Consider the following 23,283-nt stretch of genomic DNA (forward strand, 5'->3'; position numbering starts at 1 on the left):
GGTCAGGAGATGAATTATCTGTCATCATGATATGCCATACACACGCTCGGACACACACACATATACACACACAGTTGCTCTTATGTTTCTAGATGAAGGCACATAAACCCATTGAAGGTCACAAGGCAGATTCACAGCACTAAGGAGAAACTGTATACCGTAGAAATTAGCAAAGGAACATTCTAGACTTTGACAAGTCTGCCATATTACAGGATCTCTGTTTAGGACTGTCCTGTCTTCCTCTGTCTGGCAGCAAGAGCGCAGGTGAGAAAGGGTGAAGATGGCTGAGAAAAGGGTGTTCACGTCCAGGGCTGACAGACATCCCAGCCCATTTTTCCATGTGACATTTTCTTCTGCAGACACATAGTGAGAGTTTATCCTTGTCATTAGAAAACTAGCAGCGAAGAGCTAGAGAGTCCTTTAAGTTTACAATCCTCTTTCCCCTTTAACAGTTATTTGGCTTGATCACATCAGCCAACAATTTGCTAACAATCTGAATAATTGAGAGTCCATTAATCAACATTATACAGACATACTGTCAAAGGTAAACAGTTTCTTTCACTCAGACATGTAATCGTGGCAACATACGGTATACCATCACTCAAATACAACAGCAGTCCAAACTCTGAGAGTTGGTTTTGCATCATTTAGAAACAGTAACACCATAATGTAAATCACAGTTTGTTCAGTTGCATTTCATTGCATGTGTCCGCGGAACAGACCATCCTGTACACACACACACACACACACACACACACACACACACACACACACACACACACACACACACACACACACACACACACACACACACACACACACACACACACACACACACCACACACACACACACACACACACACACACACACACACACACACACACACACACACACACACACACACACACACACACACATACACACACACACACACACACACACACACACACACACACTAAGCAGCAGCAGCAGCAGCAGCAGCAGCAGCATTCCTTTGGATCACCAACAGATTGGATTTAATTAGTCCACAAAACACAAGCTTGACACAATACCCTGTATCCAACCATTCAGATTCCTGTGCAGAACAGCTATGCATGCAGAGGTGCAACCGCTCTGTTTCCCACTCTGAGTTCACATAAGGATTCTTGTCCCTGAGTCTTCAAAATACATCTGAATAATCCCACTGCACCCTAATTCCCCACACTGTTCTAAAGCATCCACCTCTTATCCTCTACAGACATTCAACTTGTAAGTATGGGTTAAAGGGTGCTTCAGCCGTTTCTGTGTAAATCGATGAGCTGAAATGCAGACCCCCTGGCAGAAGGGCGATGAAAATGACACAGGATCTGCATCACACTCGCTCAGACACGCAAACCAGATGTGTAATCACATACAGTAGAGAGGATCCACACAGGCCCTGAACCAAAAGTGCACACACATACAAAAAATACACAGCTTCAGTCTCTTAGTTTGGTCCATCACAGAGAGAGGTGTGTCAGGTGCAGTGGTTGTGCAGGGCTGTGGCCTGTGTGTGTTTGAATATGTGCAAGTGTATTGGCGTCCATATGTCTACATGTCTGTGTTTCTAGGCATTTTAGTTTTTTTAATACATCTATGGATGTGTGTTTCCCTGTGTTAAGTGAGAGCATACTCAAATGTCCCTTTCTCCAGCCCCTCAATGCCATCAGCCCAGTTGGAAGAGGACATACTGCTGTAAGGGTCCAGCAGGATCCTGAAGCACCTTACTATGAGCAGCCCCAGGAACACCAGCAGCATCCCCACGAAGGCAAACGCTGTCTTCTGCTCCAGAGTCAGGGAGTGCGCCATCATGTCGTTTCCGCTCATGGCAGCAAGGGAGTGGTTGTCGTGGACGCTAGACATGGTAAACCAACATCTAGTTGCCTCATCTCGCCTCTGATGGTGTCAGGCGTTTAGAAGCCTGCATGTTACCTGGACAGGGATTACATGATGGCTTCAGATTAGTGCTGTTTATTGGGCAGAGAGAATCCATTGAAGAACCTATTTGAATATACCGCTTAATGCATAATGTGTGTAAGCTTTTTTTTACAGAAAATACACAATTCAATGAGCTGACCATGAAATGTGAAGGGTTACAGGTATCTAAAAATAGCTTATTTTTAATGTGCTATCAAACTGCTTCCTGCCTGCAGACTTCGATCTCTCTCTCACTCTGCGCCTGTGGGAATTTTGCAGAAAATGACAAAAAGCAAACATGAACAGAAGAGTCAAAGACACTGCAGGAAAATGGGTTCAATAACAAGAGCCAATACCAGGGATTCTTTCCATTAAGTCAGGATAGAATTACAGTTTGTCGCAGTGCATATCCAGATGTTTAACATAGGCAAAGCGCTGAAGTATCAATGAAAACGTAAAATCTCATGATGATGTGATGTATGTTTGGTTTAGAAGAGAGGGCTACCTGTTGCGTGCGAGCAGATGCCTGCCAGACTGCATGATTCCATTAAACAAGAAAGCGACGGTGACAAAACTAATTCACAATATTGGTGTAACCACTCAAGTGGAAGTCTGCTTCTGTCATCATTTTTCATCCCTAATCTTTCCCGTGAACACAAGCAGCAGGTGGATTTAGTTTAGAGCAAGGGAGGGGGCTTGGATGAAAGAGTGAGGGTACATACAGACAGAACTGGGATAGACAGGCAAGGGAGAAGGAAGTAGAACGAGGGGAACACTGCACAAGTATGCATGGTGAGGGAGTCAGGGAGGAGAGAGGAAGGGAGGGAGGTAGGGTGAAAGACAGAGACTGCATTGACAGATAGTAAGGATGTCTGAGGAAGAAAAAGCAGCCATCTCACCGTCATTATCGTTCCATCCTCACAGACCTGTTGCTGCTGTTTCTTGTGAACAACTCCTCTTTCGTGCAGCCCTGAGACGCATATCCATTAAACCATCCATCACTGACATACTGGATGTTTTAGGGTAACCTCTCATCCAAACAAAAAGCTAGAAAGAAACGGAGACGCAAGGGGAGAGGCTGGATCAAGCTATGATATGTGTCTCTTCTCAGAGATAGAGCTCCTCTCCTCATGCTCCTTTTCTTGCTGCCTCCTACTCATTATCATTCTGTTTCTCTATGTCTCCCTCCTGAAGCACGCACGCTTGCTCCTGCTGCATGGCAACCACTTGTTAGTCTCACTTCTGTCATTCACAACATACCCCTCCTCAGCAACACCAGGACGGATGCAGCAGCATAAACAAGTAATCCGCCTCTTTTTCCCCTGGCTTATTTGGCATTTCTAAAAATGACTCCACCAAAATGTGACAGGAATAGCAGGGCTTTGCCAACACAATGCTGCCTCTCACTGATCCTGGTCAGTAAATGCTGCTGCAAAGGTATTTTAGGTGCAACACAGCATTATTCTTTAAGCCCGGTTTGATGTTGTGTTTTTAATTGATGCAGTGTGCTGTGTTCAAATTGAATTAGCCCCTCTGCTTAAAGGCTTACGAAGGAAAGCTCCCTGGACAGGATGAGAGACTTACTTTAGTAAACAAAAGGCAGACAGCAGGTAATCTGATTGCCCACTGTAACACAGTGTAATGCAAATTCATATCAGCCATGTCGGTTTAATCACAGTGGTGCAGTGACTCTGATTCAAGGATAAGGCATGCCATGAGGGAGAGGGTCATCACTGGGGTGTGATGTGAAGCAATTTCTAATGGATGAAAAGAAGCTTATTTCACTTATTGTTTACGTCAATAGCAGAAACATTCCCTGGGAGTTTGAAAGAGAGGAGAAAGGTCTTATTCACATTTATATTCGCTTCAAAGTTATATTGTCCTTGTTTCTTGTAGCCCTGCTGTTTGGCTGTACTGTGACTTGTCGACGAAGCCAGCTACTTCATTTATATCTCCCATTTACTTCAAGGACAGTTGTTGCTAAATAGATGAAGAGATGTCACACTGCAAAGACCATGACATTGTAAGACATTATACGTCATTGCCCTCATCAATTGTAAAGACATGGTCACAGCCCAATAGTGTTTGGTTATCAGTAATGATGAGTGTGTTATTATTAGCAATCCAAAACAGTGAATTTGCTGTCAGAGATGATTGAATATGTCCATTCATTTGAAATTATACAGAAGTTCAACGACTTACAATAGTATTTCCTTCTTAATTGTCTTTAAAATGACTGTAAGCACTCTTTTATATGTGTGCCAAGAGATGTGCTTTGGACTCTCTTGGCACTGGAAGATGAATGTAGGCCATTTAAACCTGTTGCATAAAGCGTATTAAAACACTTGAGTGACCATAGGACAAACGGATAAAGTTTGTTACTCTTTTATCTAAGCCAGACAACAGGTCAGGAGCAAACTGATATTGAGAACTGTAAAACGAGGATTGAACTGCTCTAGCGGTATCCTCTCAAATGTCATTGAACTCTACTCCCCACACCTGAGTGATATACAATCTGTACAAGAGAGTACTAAGTTAGCGTTGAAAGATTTGAATATTTATAATACTTTATTGGGCCTCCCCATTAGCCTTACTGCTGCAATTTGAATCATCCTATAGCCGACAACTTAACTAAATGCACGTGGAGGTCTTTCTTTTTAGAATAAATATAAATATTTGCAATATTGTAATTAAAGACAGATTTCCAAAGTGATTAGAAATATAGCAGGAGTCGACAGTAAAGCCATTAAATATGACGATAAAAATGTTCTGAGCAAAATCTCAGAAAGCACCAATGTGTATTAGTAGCATCTAGTGGTGAGGTTGCAGATAGCAACTAGCTGAATGCCACTCCACTTCTACGTTTGGAAGCCTGTTGAAGAATCACAAAGGACCTCAGCAGGTAATATAATAATGCGAAAGGGCCCTCTCAAGAGCAATTATTTAATTTCACTGTTTCACAACATTGTGGACTCTGATAAATACTTCTCTCTTCCTGTATTAATATGAAGGGCCCCTTCAGAAAACACAAGAATGTTTATGTTCATGTGAAATCATAGTGAATATTATATTCCATTACTGCCAAAAGTCAATGTAGGTGCAAAGAAGGACATGTTGCAAACTGTCAATGACAACCATGGATCATGCTGACCCGTAACAAAGCAGGGAAGTTAATCTTTAACATACAGTTCAGTACAAGTATTACTCGATACATTTAAGAGGTCAATAAACTGATAATACATTTACTTGATTGTTATTTTTTTCTCAGATAGATCTTGAGACTTTCCTGCTACATTAAGAGCTATAGGTAGCCTACCTATTGAAAAAATAAAGAAATAAGGTCAACAAGTTCTCTAAACAAATAAAAGGTTTTCTATACAACAGTAGGGTACATCAGATTTATTAAAAGATCAGGTGTTTCATTGAAATGGTTGGTTTTGGTATTGGAATCTGAACACATTTGGTGAGCAGATTCTCTACAAATGTTTAAGCATATTGTATAAAGAAAATTATGTTATTCCTCTTGGATAATGTTGCACTATATCATAAGCATAACAACATTTGCAGAGTAATCAGGAACTTACAGGGTCAGTTGAAACTTAAAATGTCTACTCTTTAAATGTGCATGGATCTGACTGCTTTGATGGTTGCACATGTCTATGGCTTTCTGATGACTGGGTAGTGTTTAGTAAACAAATATATATTTGAGAACACAAGATCTTTTTTAAATGTTTCCTTAATATCTCATAATAAGAGGATGTTCAGCTGTGGTTTGATTGATTGATTGAAAAGTTTATTAACAGCTTGTATATTGGGTACAGTACAGTAGCCTACAGCTCAAAACATACAATTGTTAAGGGGATGCAGACCAGAGAAAGACTTTCGTCTTGTTTACATCAGGGTCCCCCATTTCCAATTCATCATATCATTTAAGACATATAAGACATATTTGACATACAGATGGCTTATTTACAATTTACATACAGGTGGTTTTTTACATACAGATTGCTTATTTACAATTTTCATTTTAGATTTCGTTCTAATACATCCTAACCAGACATTTAAGACATACCAAGTCTACAGATATACAGTTAGTAACAGAGTCTAAAATGCGAGTATATACATAGATGGGGGGGGAAGCTGTCCATTGAACGACAGGTTGAGATTTGTACCATTACCGGGGCCAGTTTTGCAATGCTCTCCCCCGAAGGTGCTCTTTAAGAGAGGTTTTGAAGGTAAGTATAGTTTTACTTTCCTGGTACATTGTATCCCTCATATGCTGCTTTGCAATCACGTGCAAAATCTTTTCAATCAAATATTCCCTTTTTATTTTTGCCAAATTACACGGACTCCAGTGTTTTCCCCCCCATTCAGCCTTTATACATCCATGCATTCACCTAGGCTGCCGGGCAACAGCTCCCAATTCTCGCGTTGCAGGCACGAATCTCACTCCACATTTTAAACTGCGTAGCGACAGCGGGGCATTTTGCGTTGTCTGGGGGAAACCTCAACATGGAAGATGTTGTAATTATTGACGAGGAGCCACAGCAAGAGGAGTCTTCTGTATCCGTCAAGTCCGATTCTGAAGAGGCATCTGAAGAAACACCCAACGGTGTGAAAACGTGAGTGAACATTATGTATTGTTCTGTCCGCCCTGCGAGTGCAACCGTTAGCTGGATTAGCTAAAATGGAGTCCTGTTTGCTAACTTGCTATTGTTAGCCTCTTTGAACATCTGTTGTCAATTTGTATCTATATGTATCTGTGTGATATATGTGCCTCATATGACGCGATATATAATGTCTAACTCATTAATCAAAATGGCATGCTGTTGCTATAACGTTAACCATGGTGCAATGGGCCAACCTTTAACGTTGCTGGATGCTAATCTGATTCTGCAGGAATATATGGAGGTCAGGTGACTCTTGTCAATTTAGTTTACATCTCCAACTAGATGGATATCAAATACCCTATAGCCTTTTCCCCCAAATGACATTAACAGCTGGCCAAAGCATTTCTGTTAATGTCTATTTAAACACGTTTCATTATGTAAAACTAACTGGGGTTAAGTTAGCTAAAAAGCTAGTTCAAATCAATGTACAGTCTATGGTGCAAACGAACAACGCTAGCAAGCTAAACGTTGTGTTGTTTTTCTATTCACACTGATGGTTATTTTTCCACTAGATCAAATGTGTTAATTTAAGAAATAGGAGACAATATAAAGTGCGTATTTCACCATAAGTACTTACTTTTGTAACAATACATGTTTTTCCCCCAGCAGTATAATCGTTTATATCATACAAATAAGTGTTGAAATTCATGTAACATTACTCAACTCAGTAATACACTTTTTTTTTTTTAAAGGCAAATTCTAAGCGAAATAATCTCCCCTTTTTATTCATAGTGAAGGTGTCTGAGCACTTTTCCATTCATGGTTCTGTATACAAATTGTATTTAGATTGTTTTATGCTACCTAATTACCTTTTTATGAACATGTGTCCTCAAGGTAAGTCGTGTCACATTGAAATGTTAAGTATGTTTGTATGACAGGTCTTTCAAAGTATAGACTACACTGTGTGATCTCTGAATGTGGTTTTGAGAAAGACTGTTCTCTGACTTTTAACATTATGCATTTTGTAGGAATGCTGAAGAAACTAATTCTCCCAAAGAAAAGCATGATGGTAAAGAGAAGTCCTCTGGGAGCAGAAGAGGAAACCGCTTCCATCCCTACAAAGACAAACATGGTGGAGAAAAGAAGGGGGCTCATAGGAATCGGGTGTTCATCAGCAATATCCCTTATGATATGAAGTGGCAGGCAATTAAAGATCTAATGCGTGATAAAGGTAATGTCTCCAGTTATGGGGATGATGTCTCATCTTCTTTTCAGGTTTTCAGAAGCTTTTGACCTCTTTCCCTCCATTACCAGATGTTGCATCCTGCTTCTAGCAGTAGTCAGTTAGTGTGCAGCTTTTTTTGGATGTATTTATCGCATATATAAGGGAACCAACATAGTTTGACACAAGGTATTGGAGTTTTAATAAATGTATTTGGATGGACACCAATTTAGTTTGGATTGATATGTCTTTGAGAAATGGAAGATGAAATTAGTTACATTGTCACTTGTTCTATGGCATTGTCAGCTCCAAAATGTAACCTCAAACCACTAGTAGTAGAATTGAGTGTTGAATGATTTTGTTGCATCTGTTGCAAGGTGAATCTTGATTTATAAATGAAAATGTTGTAATGTTTTACATTTTTGAATTATGGGGCCTCAATAAGCCTTTTTGAAAGGTCAAAGGATAGATTACAACTCTTAATGCCATGAATGGAATCTGTTGATAAAACTGATCATGTTGAAGCTCTTTGAATTTCCCAGGTTTAATGTAGCTATGTTTCTCTCTGGCCTTGGCCTTATGGTGTCTCAGTCACTGCCCAGAAAGGCATGGTGTTGTCTGGTGGGATGTTGGTCTGGGCTGACTGTTGATCATTAATTGGACATCTCCATCTTTGGCGGCATTGCCAAGGCCAACGGCGACTTGAAGACTTGGTGACTTAAATTCCTTTGTTCTTTTGGTATTTTTCCTTTGTATGTCTCATGTAGTTGGTGAGGTTACATACGTGGAGCTCTTTAAGGATGCAGAAGGAAAGTCAAGGGTAAGTGATGTGGCCAATGTGCTGCACGAGGTTTTAAATGCCCTCAGCAGGCTCTCATTAATCAAGTGTTCTTTTAGGTTTTGATCCTTTGGGTCTTACTAAGTTACTGAACTGGAGATACTGTGGGTTGTGTTTAGAGCCTGATAGATGGCTAATGATTGATATTCATTAAAGAGGGAGATGTCCTGTTGATTTTGGTAAAGTAGCATAATGAACTCTTTTAAGAGTGCACCTTTGCTTTTTGTTGTTGTTATTTCAATTGGTGTAAAAGTTTGTTCGTTTGGCCATTTTCCAAAGGGAAATGTGGGTTGTGTGATTTGTCTTATTTATTGACCCTCATGTCTCAAAATCTTATTTTACAATTATGTTATATGGCACAGATCTCTCTTCAAAGGAACAAAACATTCTTGAAAGATCCTGTAGTGTTTTTTCTATTGTTATGTTTTTCTATTAAATTGCATACTATAGAAGTAAAGGTGGATAGCGCTAGTGGTAAAACTTCAATCCTAAACAATGCAATAAATAAACATGTTAAAGTCTTTTTTTTTCTACATTTGTGTTTGTGTCCAGTTCAAAAATATCAAAAGTGTTAAGGTAAATTACACTGCATTAGTGCTAAATGTTTTTACCAAAACGTAATAATTTAAACAGTTATTGTTTTATTATCCAAAAAGTATTAACTGTCAACATTGGAAAATTATCTTATTAACCTTTTAATATTTGTAATATACTTTAACACAACCAAACCCCTGCTGGCTCAAGCTCGTGGGCAAAATATGTCTGACGTGCGCTTTAGAAAAATATTAGAAGCATGTTGATACTTCAGATTTATAATGTTCCACTGCTTTGTTTGGATTTTAACTGTATTTTGTTCACTCCCTCAACTTTGGATACGTGTGCTCCCTGAACTCCGACGCTGCCACCTGGTTAGGGTTGTGGGTAAGACATCAACTTGCTTTTTAAAAGATGGTGTTTTTCATTGTTACACTTGCATGGAGTTAACCGAGTCCTCTGTTTCCCTGATTCAACAGTGTGGTGGAGTTCAAAGATGAGGAGTTTGTGAAGAAGGCGATAGAAACTATGAATAAGCATGACCTGAGTGGAAGGCCACTCAACATCAAGGAGGTGAGAGCAGATTCTGCGAAACAGAAAACGCTGATTATTTTATTGTCTTTAAAAACGACTTGTTTCGGCCACAAGAAGTAACTATCCTTTTGTTTTTTCGTAATAATAAATGCATTTTTAGTGTCGTGGCACATATATAGTGTTATTTATCATTTTTACTCTCTTACTTGATTTGAGGTTCTCATTTTATAAAAGTAAATAGTCCTATCACAAACACTTGACTTCATTATACTGTAAACTCTACTGATTTTCTGTAGCGTGTATCCCTACACGTTTAAAAAAAAAAAAAAGTATAAGTGGTAATAGTTGTTATATAGTTTTATAATTGTACATTTTAAACCGGATAAAATGTTTAGTGAAGATCTATCGACGCTGAAATTGCACCAAATAATGCAGTGAATCATGGAGTTGCACTTAACAATTGTCTTATGGCGCATTTCAATTGCAGGGCCTCGCTCGGTTTAGTACGGTATAGTTAGGCCAGGCTCACTTTATGCTGCGTTTCCATTACAGTTTAGTAGCTGGGGCAGTAACTATAGTAACGCAGTGTAGGCGGAGCCGTGACGTCATCTTCAATGCGAACCACAGAAAAACAACACAGCCGTTAGCTCTTAGCACTCAGAGCTCACAGCTCCTCATATCTGTTCAGAAACTAGACAACAGTTAAACAAGTACAAACCACAGACTGCCTGTGTCATGGCGAATACAGTCGCTGGTTTATTTATGTCTGTATAGGCCGTTGTTGTGTGTGTGGACGGTCGGAGCATATACTGCGTTAGCTTAGCCGATCTCCATTTAGAAAACATGCATTTAAAAAAGTTTTTCGCCTGCCGTCTGTCTGCAGACTTGTCAAAGCATTCATTCATGGTTTTTACTAACCGGTATCAGTATGTTGTTACTTCGGCATCATTTTGAAACGTGTATTACAATTAAATCACGGTCAAATATGTTCATCTTGTTGTAGTTGTAGCCCCCTTGCCAGCGATTCTCTCTCTAGTTTAGCATACTCAGCCCGACTCAGCCTGGTTGTTGGCCCGCTAAGAACCTCGATTTTATGGGGCCAGAAAAACTGTGAAATAGTACCTGCTAGCCGGTACTACGCCTAGTGGAAACGCAACCAAAAACGGCACGCTTAAACCGCGCTGTAGTGGAAATGCGCTATTATTAGTACAAAATCCCTTATTGATTCTTGATTGATTTGGGATTTGTCAGAATAGCCAGGAACGGAAATAAATTGTTATGTATTTTTCTTTTAAGGACCCTGATGGTGAACACGCTCGGCGTGTGCTGCAGCGCATAGGTGGAGTTCTACAGGGAGGGCATGGGCAGGAGATGGGGCCCGGGGGGGTCAACATCCCTCACTCCATTGCCAACAACCCTAACATCCCACCTGAGATCATCCATGCACTGCAGGCTGGACGACTGGGCACCACTGTGTTTGTGGCCAATGTGAGAACATAGAAATAGACAACCACCAAATCCAGATAGTGATGACTAATCATGATGAGTACTAATATCCGTATCTGATGTTTTGCAGCTGGATTTCAAAGTGGGCTGGAAGAAGTTGAAGGAGGTGTTTGGCATGGCTGGTGTGGTGAAACGAGCTGATGTAAAGGAAGATAAAGACGGCAAGAGCCGCGGGATGGGAACCGTTACTTTTGAGCAGTCTCTGGAGGCTGTGCAGGCCATATGTATCCTTCACAAGGGCACACTAGTAAATTGAAGTAATGTTTTACATTTTTTAGCGCTATCCCTCCTTGACTCTGGCCTCAGCCATGTTCAATGGACAGATGCTGTTTGACAGACAGATGCATGTGAAAATGGTATGATTCTTTCAATTCTTGTGAAAATGAATTCTCACATCCTCTGTACAAATGAAGTTACACCTGTGTTGTGTGGTTTTACAGGATGAGAAATCTGTCCCCCCAGATGATTTCCGCCCGGTTGAAAAAACTCCTCAGTTACCACGTGAGTACTTCATTGTCTCCCTTTCGGTTGTTGATATTAAAGACATTCACAGTAATATATGCTCAGTGAATTGTGTATAGTAGAAACATTGTCAGTGTAAGAGGTATAATATCCTCTGGGAACAAATACGATGCAAGTAAAATTGCATATATATTGCACAGTAATGTGAGAAAGAAGTATGATGGCTTTTAGCCCCCCTTATTTTTTTCCTCATTTGCTCGTGTTGAGCCTTAATCCTCTTTTCCCTTATTTAAGGAGTTTTTCATTTTCGACTTTTTTTTTTTACTAACCGAAGTGAAGGTCAAAATGCATAAAGGGTTTCGAATGCTGTACAGATTGTTATGCCCCCAGAGGCTGATTTGGGATATTGTGCTATATAAATAAAATTGACACAGGTGAATAAATAACATCTATTCTACCTTACAGCAATGTCTGTGTACCTTTTTTTACATCTGTGCACAATTAACTTAACAAATGTTGTATTAAGAACACCACATTCTCAATGTGTTTTGTCCCTAGCATCATTGATTAATTATTTAGTTTTTATTCATTCCTATACTAAGCAAGGTACCATTGTTACTAGTGATTTACTTAGTTCAAACGTTCCTCTTTTTCTTGTATATTTTGTCTGTAGGGGGGCCTAGGTGGAATTGGCATGGGACTGGGACCAGGAGGCCATCCTATTAATGCCAACCGTCCGAGTGGTGGAGGAGGAATGGGCTCCATGGGGCCAGGAGGTCAGTCATCTCTCAGATGTTGTACTTATATTTTGGCATGCACATGACATAGTGTGTTGCAAACTGGTCTGTTTATTAAGACGATGCTTATCATAGACAGACGCATCTCCACTACCTGTCCAACACATAAACGCCATAAGGCAGCATTTTGAACACCATTCTGTCAAATAAATCCCGGCAATCCGACATACACCTTTTCACCGTTCAAGTCTTGGTTGACATTTTCATGGCTCATCTTTTGACCCTGCAGCAACCTCAATGTGGGTTAAAGCGATAAGACGAGCAAAGCTCCTACCAGCTGACTTTAACACTACTACAGGGTACACACAGTACCTTTTTACGTGGATGTATACCCTTTGGATATAAATGGATACAGTATGTGCTTTGGCATAGCCTGACTGATATCATCTTTTTCCATAGGCATGGATGCTCAAGGTTATGGTGGAATGAACAGACTTGGAGGAGGTACGGTTCTGCTGAAAGACTAATGTCATCTTTTTGTAGATGAAAGGAGAGACCAATGCTGAAACTTGGTTTTACTTTCAACAGGAATGGGTGGTGGCGGCGGCGGCGGCGGCTTTGGGGGCATGGAGAGCATGGGCAACACAGGGGGCTTTGGAGGGAGGGACATGGCGCCAGGTGGCAGGATGGGAGGTAAGTGAGCATATTCACTCCTACTGAGCAGAGATGAGATCTGCCAGGATGTTGTTCTACAAACATTGCTTTGTACATTTGTGTTATTGGTCATTATGTCTAATGTTACATTTCTCTCTGTGTTGAGATATGTACCGGTCAGGAATGGGTGGCATGGATCGAGACTTTGGCCACAGTGACATGCCGATGAGTCGAGGATTTGGTGATTCGTTTGGAGCAATGGGTAGGCAATACAAAAGTTATTCTGTTAAGTTTGGTTTTGAGTGGATGTGGTTTAGTTAGCTTTTTGTGTTTTTGTTCTTCATATAGGGTGATTGTTTCTGTGTTTGCTTTGAAAATGTTGTCATGATCTAAACTAATCAGCACTCACTTGCATTCTCTTCTTTAGGTGGAGGTTTTGGAGGAGGCATGGGCAGTGGTGGCATGGGGCATATGGGGACTGGAGGCATGGGGCATATGGGGACTGGATTAGGTACATGAGATATTCCATCCACATCTTTTTCTAAATCTGTTAGATTCCTCCCCTAAAACTATACATACACACTGGCCTAGAGCTACTTGTAAGCTACAGTTATGACCTGGAGAAACTGATGAACTCAGTACAGGGATTGACTCTCCTCATGTGTTGTTCTTAAACTGAACCTAAAGTTCCTGAACACAGGTGTACGGCGCATAGTGAAGTAAGATCAATGGTCTTCTGCATCACACACTGTATACCTTCACACTGAAAGCCTTAACATTCATGCTTGTGGGCAGCCAACCAGACAGGCAGATTGATGCATGCATACAACAGACTTTAACATATTTTTAAATCATCATTGTACAAATAAAAAAAGAAATCCTGATTTCTATCACAACAGGCATGAGAGATAATACAATGTGCATGTTGTGAGTACAGAGTGAAGACATACTTTTGGCACTGCATTTCTACAAGCATGAGACAGATCTAATTTAGCCGTGTATGCAGATGATGGCAACACATCAATCAAACTGTCTTTTGTGTAAGAACTCTCATGGTTTGTTCTGGAATAATGCTGTTTCACATTATGATATAATGTGACCATTTATGGTGTGAATTCAATTGGATTCAAACGGAATAGTATTCAATTGATGCATGCAAACAACAGGATTTAAATAAGAAACATTTATTTTTGTATCATCATTGTACACAAAAAAAAAATCCAGAATTCTGTTATGATTCAGCCAGCAGGCCAGCAGCCAGGTCCTTTGCACTGCTTCACACGCAGAACCCAAAGCAGCAAGTGTGCCTGGGGAGGCTCAAAAGGGGCATGAACCCCAAACAAGCAGCTTTGCATTTGTTGTAGCATGATTTAAAATCAGCCCCTGCAGTTGTACACATAATACAAAATAACCGGTGTTAGAGAAACCTCTTATGGTGCATTCACAAGATCATTTAAATAATTTCTCATCGGACCCTTTTTTAAGGCGTTGTCTGGTGACTATTAATAGGTATGGGTCCAAAGTCAGATTTTCTTGTGCAAACTGACATTGGACTCTGTGACAACTAATGTTTTCAAGTGATCAAATACCAATTCCGTTTATATTGTTTATACACACTTCAGTGAAATGTCTTTCAATGTGAGGTGGATGAAAGGCATCATGATGAGTGTATGTCAGTTACAATATGCAGGTATGAAAGTATACAACTACATGAAATGGCTCCCTTCATTTCTCAGAACGTGTGTCCCTGTGTGTGTTTGATAACTTCAGGTGGTGGAATGGGAAACATGTCGATGGACCGGATGGGTTCTGGCTTTGACCGCATGGGCATGTCAGGGATGGACATGAATCGTGCCTTTGGTGGCTATGGAGGTGGGGGGCCGGGCCACATGGGTGGAGGAATGTCTGACAGGGGCTCTGGGTCTAAAGGAGGCTGTCAGATCTTTGCTAGAAATGTAAGTGTGTGTCAGATTATTGAGAACTTTGCTAGAAGAGAATTAGACTTCCGTTAAATAGGATTGGATTACAGAGATCTCCTAACCTCACCCCTTATTTAATGAAACTTTCATTGATGTACATAATACATTTTCTTTATGCAGTGATGCTGCAGTAATGACTAATGCTCTAATGGCAAACTGCCCATGCTTGCCGGGCATTAATATAAATGGTAATGATGCTGTAAGAGTTGTTCATGATTGGTGTGTTGATGAATTGACTGGTGCTGCCCTTCAAAGGAAGGTTTTGAAGGATTCTCCAAAGCTGAAATATGTTATTTAATAACTTAAGTCTTTTTGTTTATTTGTGTGTTGCAGCTTTCCTATGATCTGACATGGCAAAAGCTTAAGGAGAAGTTTAGTCACTGCGGTACGTATTTTGTTTAGAAGGAATTGAATCTCTTTTGCATTATTTACATAATACTCAAAGACTCTTTTTGACATTTCATTATGAATGCGAAAATCACAGGATAAACATCAACACTTTGTCAAACATGGATTTCATAATAACTTGTATTTTTACTGCAGGCCAGGTAATGTTCGCAGAGATCAAGATGGAGAATGGAAAGTCAAAGGGCTGTGGGACGGTGAGGTTCGACTCTCCAGAGAGCGCCGAGAAGGCCTGCAGGTTGATGAACGGAACCAAGATCAACGGCCGAGAGGTGGACGTCCGTATCGACCGCAACGCATAAAGCTTTTGTAGAAGTCCGCTAACACACTTCCACATTCAGCCCCCTTGCCAATGATCTTTTTGTTTTGTTTTAAAAACACAATTACTTTATATCTCCATGTGGCCACTTTTGTTTTGTTTATATATACTACATAGCTCTAGTATTTGTTTTGTAAACCCTTTTTAATTTCAGGCAGTTACTTGAACAAATAAACTTTTTAATTTTTAAACCTGGTGGTTGTAAAATCTCCTGAGATCAAAGTCTCTAAATTCTTTACAGCTGTAAAATGAACCTGAATCTGCTCAACACTGCCATGCAGTGGGGAAATGCCACAGTAATCACAAAGGCAGCTACTGGAATAAGGTGAGAACAGAATGGGCATGGATTATATCAGGCGTGAATACCAACACTAATCACAGGAAGCTATTCCAATTCCCAGATATCCATGATAGGTGCTTCAGTAGAATAGAAGTCACTTTTGATTATATTGCAATTGTTACACAGTTTAAATCAGTGTCTAAAGTACATGTGGGCTTTGTAGGTTAGCTGGAAACACAACTGATAAAAACTTAGATAATGGTAGTTTTCTTTTTTAGTTAATCTAAGGCAAGTGGAAGGTTTGTTGATAATAAAGGCTTGCTCATAAAAGCTTATCAGAGTTGTGTAGATGTTGCCTCTTTGTTTATCTCGCCCACTTAAAAAAGAAGGACAGGGCTAAATGAGTTTAGTTAATACTTTTATTTCTTGACTGTGGTCAGTTGTGGATTCTTTTGAACTCAGCTGTCACTCCTGTGCAGCCTCTTTTCTGTTTATGGGCTTTGAGTAAGAGAAGACTTCTCAGAACGTGACAACAGGTCCTTGTATGATAAGGCAGGTCTGGATCGGACAGGCTCACACAACAGAATGATCTTTGGCACACATCCACCTTTAGCTAAAAATACATTATATTATTACTGGAGATCATCCTCTTCTTGAGATGTGACCAGCACACGTCTTCCATGTCACAATATCTTTGAAAGTATGTGACCATGCTTCAAATTAGTTTTGTTTCTGGAATGTTTGAGTCTGTAATTAAATATGGCTTCAGTTTTGGGGAGATCAGATCTCAGTCACCACACAGTTTGATGGGATTATTCCCAATAATCCCCAGCTCGTACAGGATGGCCAGAGTGGCAAACAGGATATAGCAGAAAAGACAAACGATTCCCAACTTCCAGTCCAGCTTCCATCCGTTAATGTGAACAGCTACAAAGAGGAAGATGATGGAAAGTAGCAGCGTGAAGGAAATGAAGAGCAGTCCGCTGCTGTTGACCTCTACAGGGTTGTTGGTATCCACAAAGGCAGTCTTGATGAACCAGGGCAGGCCCAGGCACAACATATCAAAAACATTAGAGCCCACAATGTTGGACATGGCCATGTCAGCTTTCCCTAAAACACAGAAAACAATTTCAAGTCTCTTTTCATACAGAATGTATTTACATGTTCTTCTTCAGTTTTAAAATGCCTGATTGTTCAAAGTTAATGCCTAAACCATACTTTCATTTACATGTGTAGAATTGTTTAAGAAATGAAATGTTTACCTTCTCTGGCTACCATTACACTGGCTATGGTGTCAGGTATACTGGTCCCAGCAGCAAGCAGAGTGAGTCCCATAACTGTATCAGGAATGCCAAGGGTCTCTCCTGTTAAAAAAAGAACACAGTAAGAATGAGCCCCCCTCCAACAACATAAAGCTAAAGAGAGAACATCAGCTGATCTTAACTGTTGCTATAGGGTTATTCAATAATCTAGAGCCAGGGTCATAGCAGGATTTTAGAAATACTGAGGTCACAAAACCAAATTCCCCAAGCATAACCTGAGAACGAGTGCATCCCCTCCAAATTTAGACAATTCAAATTAGCCACTAACTTAACTTGTTTTGAGCTTTTAAAAACATATAATTGTATCTCCAAAGGCAGCTTTAAATGATTCGAAGCCATTGTGGGTCATGTTTTTTTAGTTACTCCTATGCTCCAGTAATACCCAAATATTAACCACATTTTGACATCTAACTGCAGACATGGAAGTGTTCCCAATATTATCAATAACGTACTGCATGGTCGAGTTGTACTTTGGCCTCATGCCTGCATTCATAAAACTGAATTCTCCTTGAAGGAGCCTATCTGACAACTACAGGATAATAATCTCTTTATACTTAAGTAGACCTACCACCATCACATGATGGAGCTGTCCTTTCAGCCTGACTCTAGGTCAGTTACATAGACTTGTGCCTGTGGGTTGTTCTGTGTATACCCATGGCTCACATGACTGTTTCCTTAGGGGTGAAGCAGGCAGTAATCCCGGTTTACGCACATGCCTCACTGGAGCTACAATAACCCCCCTCTTAACTTTCTAGGATAATGGCATCTCAGGAATTAGCCAGCAGACCAACATGTGATTCTACTCTGCGAATCAGACGGTTTTTTCTCACAAGTTTCAAACACTTGTGATCCACAAAGGCCTGGTGCGTGACCGGATGATTTATACCTACAACTAAAGGGAAAACACTGGGGGAAGGTACAGATTTTTGACAAGCTCATCATAGAATAAAAAAGTGAAAACAATGATCTTACCGACAATAGTGACCATCCAGACCAGAATGTATGTGAAACCTGAGATCCAGACAGCTGACATGAGGAAGGTTATCATAAACCATCCCTTCCAGAACCTCCTCCTGCAGTCAGGGATGGTCAGGAAGAGCAGAGTGATGAGGGGCAAAGACAAAACCCAGAAAATCCGCTTCAGGTCGCTCTCCGGCACAGCAAACACGCTTTTATGCTCTGCTGGAACCCAAGCAGACAAGCAATGTTATGAGTCGTATTATGTCAGATCATCAGGGGTCATAAAGGTCAAACCGACAGGTGGATGACTCCAAGTAGACATGCTAAAAACAGTGAAAAACATTGCACTAAGCAGTGTTTTTTACCTTCTGGAATCTCATTGAGGCCATGCAGACTGAGGGACAAGTTGGAGTATCCCGAGTCGTCATGGAAGATCCCGCTGTCAGTTCTGGAGCGATTGTGGACATGCAGAGTGGTGTCTTTACTCCAGCCCAGCAGAGTATGTGTCTCAGTCTTCTCAGCTGATCCGTGGCCCAGACAGGTGCAGCAGGGGCTCAGCTTCCTCAGGACAAACTCGCTGATGCGCAGGTCAAAGCACAGAACCACGATGTAGACACCATAGACCAACAGCAGGCAGGCAGCGTCGTACCTGTAAACAGAATGTACACTCAGCTTTGACTTTCAATCTTGACCTTGGGGACAGCTATAGGAGGTAAACAAAAACCCATGACCTTCTTCAGAGAGTGTAACTTGGTCATGTGACTTAAACATCTGAGCAAGTCCCACCAGCTGAAGAGGGCTGTGGAATGTGGTTTAAAGCTCTGGCAATAACCAATAAAGCAGGTGATTAAAAAATATACATCTTAAATAACAAGAATAACATAATTAAAGGGATCAAATTCGAAGTTGTTACAGAATGTCTCTATTTTAAAAGTTGTTAGCTTGTCGTTTACTGGGTCTACTACTTGTTTGATCTACTTTTGTGGTTATGTCTATTGCAGTTTAGTATATATATTTTTTTTTTACAGCTATTATATCATGAGTTGTGTGCTTTTTGTAAGCTAACACTGTCTTTGTGTGCTACACCAATTAAGTAATTCCAGTACTTGTGGAAATGTTTCATAAACACTCAAGATACTGCGTCGAGTCATAGTACTTCACTATACTTGTTTTGTGATCTGTTTTGATATGGGTTGTTTTAGTGACACAAGAAGCAATACACATCTGTCTTGTACAACCACCTGACATGTAGGGTTAAGGTCTGAAGATCATGTAACCAGATCGTAGAGCACACTCACCAGTACACCTTGTTATCAGAAATGATGGCAATAACAGCAGAAACACTGATGGCATATGCCAGGCAGTCTCTGAACAGTGGCCAACAGGTGAGGCGTCCGGCCTGATAACGGAAACAAAAATAAATGGTTAACAGCTTATACAACACACATTTTCACATTGACTCTTTCGCTTTGACCCAGTAAAGGTGCCGCTGTTATGTACAAGTGGTAATAGCAGAGCTAATCTCTGTCTGAATATTGCGAGTGTGTGATTGTGTCAGAATGTACCATAGAGGCCAAGAGTCCACATGCCGCACAAATTCCTAGCAGGTTGTAGACCGCTGATCCCACGATGGTGCTGACCCCGATGTCTCCCTTTGTCACAAACACACCTAACACACATAAAGAGCACAACTTAGGTCTGAGGACAGGAACAATGTGGAGCATTGATTAAAAGAAGAAGAAGTGTCAAATAAGCTGCTGAAAGTAAAACAAATAATGAAAAGGTCACTGCCTCTTTGTGTTCACATATGGTGGTGGAGTCACAGTTCATTGGATGAGGAAATTACATCGTGACAGTGAAGATGATGCTGGTTGTAATGATTGTTATATTACTGCACGATTACCCAGAAAGGCTGTGACCAGTTCAGGTGCAGAACTCCCAGCTGCCATAAAGGTGGCTCCTGCTACATCCTGAGACAGTCCCAGACCTGAGGGACGCAGATTGATTGAAAAATAATCTACATATTAATCAATGATGAAAACATACATACAAATCTAAAACACTGTCCAAACATTTAAACTAGTGCTGTCAAACGATTAACATTGTTAATCAGATTAATCACAGCTTAAAAATTAATTAATCATGATTAATCACCATTCGAACTATGTCCAAAATATGCCATTTATTTATGTATATTGTTGTGGGAATGGAAAGATAAATGAAAGAAGGCGGATATATCCATTTAACATACAGTATCTATGTTTATTATAACATTGTTCTGTGTGTCAAAATGAAAGACAGCCCACACACCTATCAATCATCAAACCGTGGGGTCTTAATTCATTACGTGTTGATTTATATCAACGGGGGAGTACTTCAGGAAAGTCGACGGGGGGGGGGCTAGTGGAGTACTTTGTGACCACAGAGTGTGAACGTTGTGATCAGCTGTTTTAGCGCAGTTCTCCAGTGAAGGGGGGGAGTCTCCCTCCGCAGCCGGTTGGCGTAGTTTTGGCACAATTCCGTTGTACAGACCGACGTTAACAGCAGCCCTATCTGTGCACACGGAGACCGACTCTGTCGTCCGGTGATCTAACCGCCTTCTGGAAAAGCTTCACAAGTACGTCGGTACGCAAATGCGCTTTGTGACACAAGTGACGGTACGCATTTCAGATTACGCACATAACCTGCGTACCAGTTATGTGCACCCCTGTACTACAGCAAAAGTATTCTCCGTCGGGACTTCCTGCAACAACACCACGCCCCGTTATCTTGATTCTGATTGGTCAGAAGACATTATCAAAGATGTTCTATTGAGAAGACGATCACTACGTGACAAAAGTTTTCAAAACCGTTTCTGGTCTTCGGTATTTCCAGACAAGTGGCTACTGAAATCAATCTTACTAACTGCTGTCTGTGCAATTCTCGGCGCGAGTTGGCAGACTTTATTTCGCTTACTTTAACATCATTTTTCATGGTGGGGCTAAGCCATACCCTGGCGCTGCCACTGGTGGGATGTATGGGGTTGGGCCATTCTGCACATGCGTTAAATGCGTTAAATATTTTAACGCAATTAATTCAAAAAATTAATTACCGCCGTTAACGCGATAATTTTGACAGCATTAATTTAAACATATGCATATAACATGAATGGACTTTTACAAACTCTCTCCACGTATTTAGAGTATTCTGAGCAACCTAATCCTGTGAAGTTTGCCTAGTAATCATTTATAATCCTTATTACTCCCATAATTACAGTTCATGTTATGATGAAATTATTTTAATGTCACTTACGTTCACTGATCACTTCTAAGGAAGGCAAGAAGTAATCGTCGCAGATTATTGCTACAGCCAGAAACATGTAGAAAATAATCATGAAATATATAACTAGCCCTCCATCCTTCCTCTCCTGCACCGTGAAAAAGCCCTCAGGAAACTCAGAGGACTGTGGTGAGACACATTCTGTCTCGTTCTCTAAAAAAAAGAGCAAGAAACACACATATAACTGACAAAATCTGTTACCCAAAACAACTAGCTTGTTGCTGGAGTACAGCACCCAGATTGTTTGAACTCTTAATGGCAGTTACATGGTAGGCTACTTAGTGCCAACAACACAAAAGGACTAGAGAGAAAAACACTCTCACATTTGCCTGGCACAAATTGATTACTCACACTTTTTAAATGTGAAAATGAGCCGTGACATTCGTGAGTACACACAGATTAGAAAAATAAAACAAAGATATACCGGAGTATGAGGGTCATTCAAAATACAAAAAAGTATGCTAAACAAATATAAATATATATATAAATACATAGATTTTCTTACCAAGAGCCCGACGAACCCTGGTAGAGTGGGTTTCCTGAGCAGTTTGAGCTGTAAATGATACAAGATGGACGGTGCAATATAAAAATATTACAAATCCTAGAAAGTAAGGTATAAAATCTTTTCTTTTCTTTTTTTGCAGAGCTGAAACCTTATTCATTTTGAATTTTGTTAAAAAAAAAAAGAAAGTTAAATTAGCAATTATTCCAAGGACTCATGTGTTTCTTTACTCTAAAACTGTATGCCTGCAAAATAGTGAATATGGGCTGAAGCTGCAGCTAACACTACACTACACTACAAGCTGCTGAGAGAGAGAGAGGGATTATTGGGGGGAAAGCATCTTTTAAGGCCTGGCGCTGCTGAGAATGGGGGATCACGAGTTGCGATTCATTCCAGTCGACTGGAACACGCTACAGCCTGAGGCGCGTCAGGGGTGTAGCCTCATTCTACACCACCTTAACACACATTATACTGTTAACATTTATTTTCTTTTTGGTAACAGACATTTTACACCAATTTACATCCCTCTGAATAATTACAAAAAATTAAAGGCCTGAAGGCTGAAGCTCTACATCAGAGGTGCCCAACCTTTTTTGAACCGAGAGCTACTTTTAAAGTTGCCAGTCTGCCGAGATCTACCAGTTCAAATAGAGAGGCATAGCCATTACTGACAGCCTAGCCTACTACCAGGTAAATACACACTTCTACTTGTATAAAACTGACCTTTGTACGATGAATACTTCATAAATACTGCAGATCCTTTATCTTACCTCTTTCTAATCTACACACATACAAGTATTTAACTGAAGTTACACAATTGTTGTTGATACAGAGTTGGAGTTTAATCAAACGTCACATACTACAGTGGGTAATGTTTTCAAGAAACATTGAACAGTGCTGCCACATATGACACAGGGAAAAAAGAAAAGACTCTGAACCCTTTCTTTGCCATTATATAAAAATAGTGTTGCTACAAAAGTATAAATTAGGCTTACTAATAAGACAACTCAGATCTGAAGCTACACAGGAATCTGCTGCCAAAGTGCAATAAAAAAGACAACATTAATAGAATCAAACCCTTTTTTAGTTGCATTTTAGTAGAGTATAAAAATAAATGCCTTGCAAGCAACACTAGTTTCTTAACCTGAATTGATAGACTATAATC

The 23,283-nt window shown here is 40.3% G+C and overlaps 3 protein-coding genes across 8 annotated transcripts; 1 reads left to right on the plus strand and 2 right to left on the minus strand.

Annotated features, from left to right (window-relative positions):
• Positions 1-1,038: 1,038 nt before the first annotated feature.
• ctxn2 (cortexin 2) lies at positions 1,039-3,035 on the minus strand. Its single transcript, XM_034221348.1, has 2 exons — positions 2,836-3,035; positions 1,039-1,951 (listed from the first exon to the last, which is right to left on the minus strand). The coding sequence occupies exon 2, from the start codon at positions 1,880-1,882 to the stop codon at positions 1,637-1,639; it is 246 nt and encodes an 81-aa protein (XP_034077239.1). The 5' UTR covers positions 1,883-1,951; positions 2,836-3,035; the 3' UTR covers positions 1,039-1,636.
• A 3,257-nt stretch (positions 3,036-6,292) lies between these two features.
• On the plus strand, positions 6,293-15,945 carry myef2 (myelin expression factor 2). 5 transcript variants are annotated; one of them, XM_034221246.1, is made up of 17 exons: positions 6,293-6,558; positions 7,575-7,777; positions 8,536-8,588; positions 9,520-9,527; positions 9,620-9,713; positions 10,971-11,162; positions 11,251-11,404; positions 11,487-11,536; positions 11,621-11,681; positions 12,317-12,418; positions 12,839-12,883; positions 12,968-13,072; positions 13,200-13,295; positions 13,461-13,544; positions 14,804-14,988; positions 15,346-15,397; positions 15,556-15,945. In XM_034221246.1, the coding sequence occupies exons 1-17, from the start codon at positions 6,449-6,451 to the stop codon at positions 15,717-15,719; spliced, it is 1,758 nt and encodes a 585-aa protein (XP_034077137.1). In that variant the 5' UTR covers positions 6,293-6,448; the 3' UTR covers positions 15,720-15,945. The 5 variants fall into 5 exon arrangements, with proteins under 5 accessions (XP_034077137.1, XP_034077138.1, XP_034077139.1 ...); XM_034221247.1 differs by having other exon boundaries at positions 13,461-13,516; positions 14,800-14,988; positions 15,556-15,788; XM_034221248.1 differs by having other exon boundaries at positions 13,215-13,295; positions 13,461-13,516; positions 14,800-14,988; positions 15,556-15,788.
• On the minus strand, positions 15,523-22,415 carry slc24a5 (solute carrier family 24 member 5). 2 transcript variants are annotated; one of them, XM_034221251.1, is made up of 9 exons: positions 22,122-22,415; positions 21,590-21,769; positions 20,202-20,285; positions 19,864-19,967; positions 19,597-19,697; positions 18,664-18,947; positions 18,311-18,520; positions 17,279-17,380; positions 15,523-17,126 (listed from the first exon to the last, which is right to left on the minus strand). In XM_034221251.1, the coding sequence occupies exons 1-9, from the start codon at positions 22,276-22,278 to the stop codon at positions 16,804-16,806; spliced, it is 1,545 nt and encodes a 514-aa protein (XP_034077142.1). In that variant the 5' UTR covers positions 22,279-22,415; the 3' UTR covers positions 15,523-16,803. The 2 variants fall into 2 exon arrangements, with proteins under 2 accessions (XP_034077142.1, XP_034077143.1); XM_034221252.1 differs by having other exon boundaries at positions 16,804-17,126; positions 18,311-18,517; positions 22,122-22,278.
• Positions 22,416-23,283: the final 868 nt, after the last annotated feature.

This window comes from Gymnodraco acuticeps, unplaced genomic scaffold (assembly GCF_902827175.1).
Source record: "Gymnodraco acuticeps unplaced genomic scaffold, fGymAcu1.1, whole genome shotgun sequence".
Classification (NCBI taxonomy): Eukaryota; Metazoa; Chordata; class Actinopteri; order Perciformes; family Bathydraconidae; genus Gymnodraco; species Gymnodraco acuticeps.

Bases quoted from the DNA above. Each gene is read 5' to 3' on its own strand.
- myef2 (XM_034221246.1), top strand. From the start codon at position 6,449: ATGGAAGATGTTGTAATTATTGACGAGGAGCCACAGCAAGAGGAGTCT. The intron at 11,405-11,486 runs GTATCCTTCACA...CTCTGGCCTCAG, and splicing joins GGAGGCTGTGCAGGCCATAT to CCATGTTCAATGGACAGATG. The intron at 12,419-12,838 runs GTCAGTCATCTC...CTTTTTCCATAG, and splicing joins GGGCTCCATGGGGCCAGGAG to GCATGGATGCTCAAGGTTAT.
- slc24a5 (XM_034221251.1), bottom strand. From the start codon at position 22,278: ATGAATAAGGTTTCAGCTCTGCAAAAAAAGAAAAGAAAAGATTTTATA. The intron at 21,770-22,121 runs GTAAGAAAATCT...TCTTTTTTTTAG, and splicing joins CAGGGTTCGTCGGGCTCTTG to AGAACGAGACAGAATGTGTC. The intron at 17,381-18,310 runs GTAAGATCATTG...TTTTTTTAACAG, and splicing joins CTGGATGGTCACTATTGTCG to GAGAGACCCTTGGCATTCCT.
- ctxn2 (XM_034221348.1), bottom strand. From the start codon at position 1,882: ATGTCTAGCGTCCACGACAACCACTCCCTTGCTGCCATGAGCGGAAAC.